The sequence below is a fragment of the Procambarus clarkii genome, chromosome 64, assembly GCF_040958095.1.
Source record: "Procambarus clarkii isolate CNS0578487 chromosome 64, FALCON_Pclarkii_2.0, whole genome shotgun sequence".
In the NCBI taxonomy this organism is placed as follows: Eukaryota; Metazoa; Arthropoda; class Malacostraca; order Decapoda; family Cambaridae; genus Procambarus; species Procambarus clarkii.
The window spans coordinates 2406340-2418627 of NC_091213.1; the positions used below are offsets into that span (position 1 = coordinate 2406340).

Sequence of the window (12288 nt, forward strand, 5' to 3'; positions counted from 1 at the left end):
TAATCCCCATAATTTTTGTTTTATCGTCAGACATTGAGAGGAACGAGTCTATTATCTCTGGGAGATCAAAAGTATGTGTTTGTGAGAGAAACAAATTGGGAAAATGATCAGGGAAAGAGAAGGGCCTCAAAATAACAATACACTTAGGGTATATTACACTAACAGTAGAAGTCTAAGAAACAAAATAAACGATTTAAATGCTCTTGTCTGTACAGAAAAAATAGATATTATTGCACTTAGCAAAACGTGGATGAATGTAGAAAATAGAGAACTATTAGCTGAATATCAAATAAATGGATTTAAACTATTTCACACAGATAGATATATTAGACGAGGAGGGGGAGTAGCCATATATGTTAGGGACAATTTGTAATTTAGTCTCAAAGAGGGAATCAAAACTGAGCCATATACAGAAACTATTTGGATAGAATTAAACTAAAGAGCAAATAATGCTATAATAGGAGTTATATATAGGCCACCAAACTTAAACAGGATGGAAGCAAAGCATCTATGGGATGAAATATCTAGGGCATCTAGGTCTAGCAGTATTTGTCATGGGTGACTTTAATTTTAGTGGAATAAATTCTTCTAACAAAACAGGGAATAACGAAGCAGAAGATTTTCTAGAATTAATTGACGATTGCTTTCTTAACCAACACATTAAGGAACCAACGCGGGAAAATAGTATTTTAGATTTAGTGTTAACTAACAGGGAAACACAAATTAATGTCATCAAAATAGGGAGTGAGCTAGGGAACAGTGATCACAAAGAAATCAGATTTAGCATAGAATGGAATAGATCTGTAGGAGAAAATTCTGTTATAGTGCCAGATTTTCGAAAAGCTGATTTCAATAGCCTAAGAAATATTTGGGTCAAATAGATTGGAAAGACTTGGGCATGGGCGGTGGGCCGGTTGTGCAGCGAGACATAAATCCAGTGATAAGTTTTGTATGTAAATGTCATATTTTTTTTTAAATGACATATTTTGTGTGTGAATGGCATATTTTTTGTGTAAATAATATTTTTTGTGCATAAACGTCATATCTGGTGTGTAAATGTTATATAGTGTGGAGTTGCTTTGAGCTTAAATGCTATATTGAGTGTAAATATGTGTATGTTTTATACTGCGTGTTTTTGATTTTGTGTATTTTTAGTGTAAGTACAAGTGTTGCATTTTGTGTGTATGATGTTAAATTAATATATTTTCGAGCGCCTTAACACAATCTTAGTTTTATGAATAATTACAAATGTATTTATTTCAATGGGACATACACACCCTAATTTATCCATTTGAATATTATGTATGTGGATATTTAATAATATTATTAACTTGCTGGAATAATATGAATACCTTGCTGATTGGTATGTATTAATATGAATTAACAGGATAAATAATTAAGATTACTTGGGGTGAATGAGCTGTGGAATTACTGAAATCTTATTCTTAATACATTTTTTAGGGATTCATGTGACATAAATTACATCTGATTAATGGTACAATGGTGGCAATACAGGCTATTCTCTATGTATGTATGGGATGTGGAGTATGTGTATGTATGTATGGATGGGTATGTGTATGTATGTATGTTTGCATGTATATATGTGTGAATGTATGTTTGTATGTATGTATGTATGTATGTATGTTGGTTTAGAAACAAATTGATTTGTGTAGCAAGATTGGGATTTTCGAGGTCTAGGAATGATTAACCTATGAATATACTGGCTAGGATCCAGCTGAGTTGCTAGATGGATGAATTGCAGTGAGGCATTTGGGCAGCTTTTTTTTTTATATATAGAAGAGTTGTTACATTGTTGTAGAGCCACTAGTACGCGTAGCGTTTCGGGCAGGTCCCTGGAATACGATCCCCGCCGCGAAGAATCCTTGTTACAACCAAGTACACATTTTACTGTTGAGTTAAACAGAGGCTACAGTTAAGGATTTGCGCCCAGTAAATCCTCCCCGGCCAGGATACGACCGGGGAGGTCGTATCCTGGTGGAGGTCGTATTTGATGGATGCGAGGACAGTTGACTAACCTATGAACACAGGTATTAGGACAGCTGACCTGCTGTGCTGCCAGACGTACGATTCTGCTTAAATTGCGGTACGGCATTTGGGCAGCTATTTTAGTTTTGAACTTATCACTGCATAATGAATGATTAAAGTTGTGGATGACTAAAATGTATATTCTTAAACCTGTAATTATGAGTTAGGTTAGGTGGGGATGGATTGAAATTGAAATTGAAATAAGTTTATTGAGGTAAAATACACACAAAGGGATGAGGTAGCTCAAGCTATTCTCACCCCGTTCAGTACATCGTGTTAATACATACATATACACACATCACAAACAATAAACATATTACCAAACATTCTGAGAGATAAACATATACATTTCCTCCTTTACTAGCCATTTTTTGATGACATTAAATACACTGCATAGATAAGTAGCATGCCAAGGCCTCATTGCGCATCTCATGCGGTCACACAGCTGAAAATTCAGGTTGGTGTCGGGGGGCCTTGACACGCATCTGTTAATTCGAGACCATATTTAATCCCTATACTGAGACAGCTTTCGTGACCTCATGCGTCGCTAAAACAACAATGGGTCTTATTACTTAGAATGCATTTGTTTATTAGAGGTTAGGTTAGTTTGGTAGGGCTGATGAATTGAATAACAGAAAAATATGAGCATTGAACGGAAATACGAGCAAAAGGCATTAGCAAAATATTACAAGACATCGGAGCTTTGCCTGTGATGACACAGAGTATAGTTGAGGTATTAAGAGAGAGTAAGAGCTTGTGCTAATGAGAGGTGGGTATCCATCCTGGAACCGCTTGAGAGGCTCAAAGCAATGTACCCATTGGTGGATCAAACCGCATTGCGGATGAGAACGTCAGAATGAAGGGAACTACAGAAGGCCTAATTCAAAACATGCGAAGCAGCTTCTACTCGATGTAGTTCATATGTACCTTACCTTGAGGTTACCTTGAGGCGCTTCCGGGGCTTAGCGTTCCCGCGGCCCGGTCGTCGACCAGGCCTCCTGGTTGCCGGACTGATCAACCAGTCCGATCTGGACCACTACACCACGGAGACTGATTAACAGTCTCCGTGGTGTAGTGGTAAGACACTCGCCTGGCGTTCCGCGAGCGCTATGTCATGGGTTCGTATCCTGGCCGGGGAGGATTTACTGGGTGCAATCCCTTAACTGTAGCCTCTGTTTAACGCAACAGTAAAATGTGTACTTGGATGAAAAAACGATTCTTCGCGGCAGGGGATCGTATTCCAGGGACCATAGGATTAAGGACTTGCCCGAAACGCTACGCGTACTAGTGGCTGTACAAGAATGTAACAACTCTTGTATATATCTCTCTCAAAAAAAAAAAAAAAAAAAAAAAAAAAAAAAAAAACAGGCTGTTGGACGCGGCTGCTCGCAGCCTGACGTACGAGTCACAGCCTGGTTGATCAGGTATCCTTTGGAGGTGCTTATCCAGTTCTCTCTTGAACACTGTGAGGGGTCGGCCAGTTATGCCCCTATGTATGTAGGGGACTGAGTATGTTATGTATGTAGACTGAGTATTTTGATGTGTTATATGCCACAGTAGGGTGTGAGGGGCAGGTTTTTGAGCGACTGTGAGACGTACACAGGACTAGCAGTGAAGGAGGAATGAAATAAAAATGTCTGAGTGTTGGTGTAGCCTGTTTGGAAAAAATATATATTTGCATGCACTTGGGAATACTACTGAATACCTGTTGAAGTCTCCGTGTCTGGGGTTGTCAGTTTCATACGAATGAAAAATAGTGGATTTTCATTCTATTTCCCTATGCTTAACAAACGATCCTTGAAGAGAGATTGACAAAGCTTAAATTACATTCACTAGAAAGGCGAAGAATTAGTGTGTGACATGATAGAGGTGTGCAAGTGGAAAAATGGACATAACAAAGCGAATATTAATAGCCTAATAAGAGTATCAACATGAGACAGAACACGAAACAATGGGTATAAATTGGATATGCTTTAGATTTAGTAAAAAGTCCTGGGTAAATACAGGTTCGGTAACAGAGGTGAACGCTGAAATACATGTTAGTTCATGCTCTGTTGTTCACCTTTGTTACATGCAAATGGCTGATGGTGGATTTCATTCATTCCTATGGTTATTAAACCATCTTTGGATGGCCACTATAAATATAAAGCTTCCAGGTCCTTCTGAATATTAATAGAGTAACATTATTGAAGTGTATAAATGGAGATATAAGGGAATAAGCCTACTGCAGTTTATATAATAGAGGCAGTTGATGTTTTGGTTAATATACTATAATAGACTTATACAAGGAAGATGAAGACTGGATGACGTCATTGACCATTAGCGATGTCTGTGCAGGGTCACCGGGGTCACCGGGGTCACGAAAAACACACCAGATAAGGGACGACCTTTAATCCCCTCGAATGAAATTTTCAGGTACTAGAAGGTTAGCTCTCACTCGCTGGGGTAACGAAAATGGACCCGGACGGGAGACATGGATGTTTCACGGGAAAAAATCATGACACGTAGACCGGACGTAGATGTTTCACGGCCCCTTGAACGAAATGGCAAGACCTAGGAATGTAACCATTTAGTCCCCCATTTTTGCAGAATTATATATGATTGAAGAGAGAGGACGATAAATGATTGTATATATTAGGTGACTGCGTGGTACTGTCGAATAAAAATAGAATATGATGTGTAGACAAAAGAAATAATGAAAACATTCCCCGGACTAGGGCAGGCAGTGGACCAGGCGTCGCTGAGGTAACGAAAAAGTTCCGGCCCAACTCGCTGCAGGACCGTTTTGTTTTGGGGGTAAAACACAGGACCCGACTCGCTGCAGGCGGAAAAAACAAAACTGCAGCGAGTTGCGCCTACTTCCACTACTGACCAGCACTAATAACACTAAATATTAGTAATAGTGTATTTCTTGCAGACGAACATCTTGGAGCGCACGAAGCAGCTGTCCATCGAGTTCCACATGACGGAGTTCCTTGAGGACGATCTCCAGCCTCAGCGCACCACCCAAATTATCAGGAAATATATAAGGTGAGTCCTAGTGTGTATTTATTTGTGCAATAACTATAAAATGTACATGTCAAGTTTATATGTTACAGGGAGGTAGGGTGGAGGGGAGTGTAGAGGCGCATTTGATGGGGTGTAGAGGCGCAGTTGATGGGGTGTATAGAGGCAGTTGATGGAGTGTACAGGGGCAGTTGATGGGGTGTAGAGGCGCAGTTGATGGAGTGTAGAGGGGCAATTGATGGGGGTGTAGATGGGCAGTTGATGGGGTGAAGAGGCACAGTTGATGGGGTGTAGAGGGCAGTTGATGGGGTGTAGAGGGGCAGTTTATGGGTGCAAGTGTGGTGGTTAATGGATTCTAGGGGTGGTGGTTGATGGAGTGTAGATGTGGTGTAGAGGGTTGGTTGATGGTGTGTAGGGATGGTGGTTGTGGGTTCTCTGGTAGGTTAGGACAGGGCACTTTAGTACGGCAGTTTCTTGACGTTGGGAACGCTCGTGAAGACGGTCTGATGTACAGCGTTCAATGAGATCAATGTGTGTGTTGAAATTGAAATAAGTTTATTGAGGTAAAATACACACAAAGGGATGAGGTAGCTCAAGCTATTCTCACCCCGTTCAGTATATCGTGTTAATACATACATAGACACACATCACAAACAATAAACATATTACCGAACATTCTGAGAGATAAACATATACATTTTCTAATGTGTGTGTGTTTTTCTTTATATTTTCATTATCTACATTTGCACATATAAAATTCCATATATTTTTTTCCTTAGTTTTTTCCAGGGGCTACAAGAGCGAGGGTTTAAGCTAGCACACTACGAGCCTAACTACATTGCGCCTGCATTGACCACAGTGGACGGGGTGACGTTCTCGGTGTACGGGGAGCAGCTGTGGGTCAACACCCGCCTCCAGCCCGGCCGTCCCCCACGCCACCCTACACCCCTCCACACCCGTTACATCACGCTCCTCGAGGACTTATGACCTGCTTCATGGTTGTTGTTGTTTTAGATTCAGCTACCCGGAACAAGTTCCAAGTAGCACGGGCTATGGTGAGCCCGTAGTGGACTTACCTGGCACAGGAGCGGTGCTGTCTCTGCTGGTTGATGGGGTTCTGGGAGTTCTTCTACTCCCCAAGCCCGGCCCGAGGCCAGGCTTGATTTGTGAGAGTTTGGTCCACCAGGCTGTTGCTTGGAGCGGCCCGCAGGCCCACATACCCACCACAGCCCGGTTGGGCACACACTTCTTGAAGTAAACAGTCTAGTTTCCTCTTGAAGATGTCCACGGTTGTTCCGGCAATATTTCTTATAGTCGCTGGGAGGACGTTGAACAACCGCGGACCTCTGATGTTTATAGTGTTCTCTGATTGTGCCTATGGCACCTCTGCTCTTCACTGGTTCTATTCTGCATTTTCTTCCATATCGTTCACTCCAGTATGTTGTTATTTTACTGTGTAGATTTGGGACTTGGCCCTCCAGTATTTTCCATGTATATATTATTTGGTATCTCTCTCGTCTCCTTTCTAGCGAGTACATTTGGAGAGCTTTGAGACGATCCCAGTAATTTAGGTGCTTTATCTCGTCTATGCGTGCCGTATATGTTCTCTGTATTCCCTCAATTTCAGCAATCTCTCCTGCTCTGAAGGGGGAAGTGAGTACTGAGCAGTATTTAAAACATGACAGCAGAAGTGATTTGAAGAGTACAACCATTGTGATGGGATCCCTGGATTTGAAAGTTCTCGTAATCCATCCTATCATTTTTCTGGCTGACGCAATATTTGCTTGGTTATGCTCCCTAAACGTTAGGTCGTCAGACATCATTATTCCCAAATCCTTTACATGCTACTTTCTTACTATGGTCAAATCTGATTGTGTTTTGTACTCTGTATTATGTTTAATGTCCTCATTTTTACCGTCCCTGAGTACCTGAAATTTATTACTGTTAAACATTTATTTTCGTTAAAATGATTTAAGATGAAATGATATGTTAAAGATTTATTTTCTTCTGCCCAGTCGAAAACTTTATTAATATCTGCTCGTAATTTTTCAATGTCTTCACAGAGATAATTTTCATACTGATTTTTGTGTCATCTGCAAAGGATGAAATGAAGCTGTGACTTGTATTTTTGTCTATATCTGATATGAGAATAAGGAAAAACAGTGGTGCAAGGACGGCAGCTTAAGGTACAGAGCTTTTAACTGCCCTTGGACTCAATTTTATATAGTTGACTGTTACTCATTGTGTCCGACAGAAAACTGAGTATCCACCGTCCTACTTTATCACCTGTTCCCATTGACCTCATTTTGTGTGCTATCACTCCATGGTCCAGCCCAAGTGGGCAAATCCAACCACTTCGGGTGGACGGTAGAGCGACGGTCTCGCTTCATGCAGGTTGACGTTCAATCCCCCGACCATCCTAGTAGTTGGGCACCATTCTCAAGTCACAATCGACTTGAGAATGGTCCAGGACGGACCGAAACGTCGTCGTCCCTTCAATTTCTAGTGTGTGGTCTGGTCAACACCATTCCTTCCTCCCTTTCCATCCCAAATCCTTATTCTTTCCAAGTGTTATATAGCCGTAATGGCTGGGCGCTTTTCCCTTGTAGTGCCATTACATTCCATGGCCACATTTATCGAATGCCTTTGCGAAGTCCGTATATGTCACATCTGCATTCTGTTTTTCTTCTAATGTCTCAGTGATTTTGTCGTAGTGGTCAAGTAGCTGTGAGAGGCACGATCTTCCTGCTACAATCCGAGTTGGCCTGGGTTGTGGAAGTCATTGGTCTCCATGAAACTAGTGACCTGATTCCTAATCACTCTCTTAAATACTTTTATTATGTGGGACGTTAGTGCAAATGGTCTATATTTCTTTGTCAATGCTTTGCTCCCTCCCTTGTATAGAGGGGCTATGTCTGGGGCACACTCCACACTATACTGAGTGCCTGTGCTACTGGAACTTTGCACTTCTTTATAAATATTGAATTCCATGAGTCTGGCCCCGGGGGTGAGTGCATGCTGTCAATTTCTCTTTCAAAATCTGCCACGCTCGTATTGATATCAGTTATATTTACAGGTGTTTTGATATCACTCATAAAGAAGGTGTCCGGATCCTCCACTTTCGTGCTGTGTATCAGGGTGCTAAAATCATACTTGTCTAGGATTTCACTAATTTCTTTGTCATCCTCAGTGTATGAACCTTCACTAGTACGAATAGGTCCAATACTGGCAGTGGTTTTTGCTTATGATTTCGCCTATGTGAAGAAATATTTTGGGTTTTTCTTTATTTCTTGAATTGCTTTCTGTTGTAGTTCCCTTTCTTAAATCTCATATGAATGCTTCAGTATCTGCTCGATTTCTTCAATTCATGTTTAAATTATTCCTTCTTTGTATGTTAAGTCGTATCTGCTTAAGCATTTCCTTATTTTTTTTCTTACTTTTAAGAATCCAAAAGACAAAAAAGAATAAAAAAAAGACTAGTGTTGTCTGCGTTCTCTTTCTACCGCGTAATTTACTGATGCGCATTACGGGTTATTCGTGCCCGTGTCACCTCTTGGGTGCCTTTGAAATTGAAATAAGTTTATTGAGGTAAAATACACACAAAGGGATGAGGTAGCTCAAGCTATTCTCACCCCGTTCAGTACATCGTGTTAATACATACATAGACACACATCGCAAACAATAAACATATTACCAAACATTCTGAGAGATAAATATATACATTTCCTCCTTTACACAAGTAGTATGGTAACAGACGTACACACAAATACTTTTATGACCTAGTTGGGTGGCTTAATCTTCATCAAGCATCAATCTGATGCAAAGACAGCCTCCAGAAGTGGCGGATGCTGCTCTGGAGTTCAGGAGAGCCTTATTCCCTGGGTCGTGTTCCTGGGAAAATTAAGAGTAAGGTCCTGCCCGAAATGCTATGCCTGCTATAGTGGTTTTACAAGAATGTAAGAACTCTTGTATATACAAATAACAAAATATGAATGACACGCCCTGCGGGAGACATCTCCCGTCACGCAGGGTGCAGTTGCACCTCCACAGATCTCCAGTATCATTTATTGATACCGGTAATGGCTTAAAACGGTCACCACTTACGGGCTATTCGTGCCCGTGCCACCTTTTGGGTGAATTAATCTTTATCATCTTCATCATCAATGACACGCAGTGCTGTGAAGTGAGTTGTTTCAGGAGCAGCTTAAATAGTCCTAAGAGTGAGGCTGAGTAGAGGAGATGGTCATACAGGGCGTAATTACTCCTTAGGGACTAAAACATAGGTCCCCAAGATGACTTTTGGGATCAATTAAGGGATTAAGTGGCTGTATAGGGTCATTAGTTGATTGTAAAAGGTTATGTAACGTACGATTATGTTACGTTGTTGGGTAGCTTTAGATACACATTGTTTAGTGAGTTTTCATATTTATTTAGTAGTCCTGGATACAGCAGTGTCGTAGACGTTGAGACGAAGCCTGGAGCTGAGCAGAGAGCTGAGTGAGGCCGGAGTCGCGGAGCTCTATGTGGGAGAGCGTGGCGGCTCGATTGAGATTTGTGAGTGTCTAAACTCGGGGAGCGAGAGCGTGGCGGCTCGATTGAGATTTGTGAGTGTCTAAACTCGGGGAGCGAGAGCGTGGCGGCTCGATTGAGGATTGTGAGTGTCTGAACTCGGGGAGCGAGAGCGTGGCGGCTCGATTGAGATTTGTGAGTGTCTAAACTCGGGGAGCGAGAGCGTGGCGGCTCGATTGAGGATTGTGAGTGTCTGAACTCGGGGAGCGAGAGCGTGGCGGCTCGATTGAGGATTGTGAGTGTCTAAACTCGGGGAGCGAGAGCGTGGCGGCTCGATTGAGGATTGTGAGTGTCTGAACTCGGGGAGCGAGAGCGTGGCGGCTCGATTGAGGATTGTGAGTGTCTGAACTCGGGGAGCGAGAGCGTGGCGGCTCGATTGAGGATTGTGAGTGTCTGAACTCGGGGAGCGAGAGCGTGGCGGCTCGATTGAGGATTGTGAGTGTCTAAACTCGGGGAGCGAGAGCGTGGCGGCTCGATTGAGGATTGTGAGTGTCTGAACTCGGGGAGCGAGAGCGTGGCGGCTCGATTGAGGATTGTGAGTGTCTGAACTCGGGGAGCGAGAGCGTGGCGGCTCGATTGAGGATTGTGAGTGTCTGAACTCGGGGAGCGAGAGCGTGGCGGCTCGATTGAGGATTGTGAGTGTCTGAACTCGGGGAGCGAGAGCGTGGTGGCTCGATGCGGTCGTAGTCTGCTGTCTGCTCTGTGTCGAAGCTGTAGCGTCTTGGGTCGATTAGGACTGTACACGCCGAGTGTTACATTGTTGACTGTGGGAATTGTACTGTCCTCCATTCCTCATATCGCTTGCTTATATGGTGATTACACCTCGGCTCCCTCCAACAAGAAGAGATGAGTACTGCCTGTAATTGGGGAAAGGATTGTAGCTTCTGTAATTAGTGCTAATTAGTTATGCTATTAAGATGATGAGATAATGGAGCGAGTATAAGAATTACTCGCTACAGTTATTTATGAATGGGTATTTTTGTTGTTTTTTGTAATATAGTATTTTATAACAATTTACTTCCTTTGAATTAAAAAAAATCAATATATAGGTGATTCCGCATTGTTTTTTATTTGTTTTAATTTCAAAATAATCTTGAGCCCCAGTACACAGAGCTGGGTTACTGGTAGATCACCAGTCACTATTATCATTACCATCACCACCTCACTATTATTCCCCGCCACAATAACATCACCATACAAAATTATTTTGATAAATTTTGCAATTAATAAAACGCTATAGGCCTCGTGTTAGTTCCGAGGATAAATGTTCGCGGTCTGTGACCAGGAGCCAGATTCACGAAAGCACTTACGCAAGCACTTACGAACGCGTACATCTTTCCTTAATCTTTGACGGCTTTGGTTACATTTATTAAACAGTTTACGAGCATGAAAACTTCCCATTCAACTGTTGTTATTGTTATAAACAGCCTCCTGGTGCTTCGGAGCTCATTAACTGTTTAATAATTGGAAACAAAGCCGCCAAAGATTGAGAAAAAATGTACAGGTTCGTAAGTGCTTGCGTAACTGCTTTCGTGAATCTGGCCCCAGAGGCCTTGTGGTTGGTGCAGCCCGTCCTCCAAAAATGGGGAGATAAGTGATAGCGGTCAATCAGGTTGTTAAACGCAGCTACTCGCAGCCTGACGTATCAAACTGAATTCTTTTAAGCAATACCCCTGTTAAGGAATGACTCATTCGGTACAGTTATGAGTGGTAGTTGAAGTGGAAGCTGACAGATTCCAATTAGAAATATCTGGAACAGTTTTCACTTAAACTGGTCACCGGTGAGATATAATCTAATATGGAGAAACTCTTACACTTCCCCAAAACTGTCTTGAAAAAATACTATTAAATAGTAAAATTCAATCAATTCAATGTTTATTGAGAAGAATCTGTGTACAAAAAAGATAAGAGTAATGTACAAATGAAAGGACAGAAGATGCACATACTAATGAAGCCTATCACGCAAAGTGTTAATGGCAAAACAAAATATAGACAGCAAAAATTTAGCTAAATGTGTGAGGGGGTAAAACACTTAATACTAAAGGAGAATTAAACTAAACAAGGTGAGATCGTTTGTGGAAAATAACACATGAATGCAAAACAAGTGATACTTAAGGGTGACAGGCATAGACTATTACAATATGGAGTCAGCAGTTATGGCAATAGTACAGTAGTTTATTTACATTAATGGAAATACAAGATGTAGTTTAGAAAAAACAACTGGTCTCTTTCTCCTAACATATTTCTTGGGACAGAGTAATATGGTAATGTAAAGTCAATGGAGCCAACACTATCAATGAACCAGGAACAAAAAGGATACGAGTAAACACTTTAACAAAGAAATGCAAGAAATTAGATGACAATAAATGCAGAAAGTACATAATACTCAGTAAATAATAATTTAAGATGTAAATAAATATTTAAGATGTAAATAAATATTTAAGATGTAAATAAAAAAGAATATTTCTGATGTCAAGTGATGCCCAGAAGGTAGAGAATCCTCCTAGGAGCTCTTAGTGTGATAGTATTACCAATCAAAGCCAGTAATTAGTAAACTCGCTTAATAAAGGCTTGCAAGGAGAGGCAATATGAATGCAAAACAACCACAAGATAGTTATTCACTTTATTTTCCGATATGTCATAAAGGTAATGAGACACTAAATGCTC

General features: G+C 41.3%; 1 protein-coding gene across 1 annotated transcript in view; it reads left to right on the plus strand.

Moving 5' to 3' along the window:
- Window positions 1-8983, plus strand: part of LOC123768906 (uncharacterized) — a 73825-nt gene extending 64842 nt beyond the window's left edge. Inside the window, exons 6-7 of the mRNA XM_069309058.1 lie at window positions 4964-5076; window positions 5832-8983. Coding sequence (XP_069165159.1) covers window positions 4964-5076; window positions 5832-6039 — 321 coding nt within the window. The 3' untranslated portion in view covers window positions 6040-8983. The remainder of the gene's footprint in view (window positions 1-4963; window positions 5077-5831) is intronic.
- The last annotated feature ends 3305 nt before the right edge of the window (window positions 8984-12288 follow it).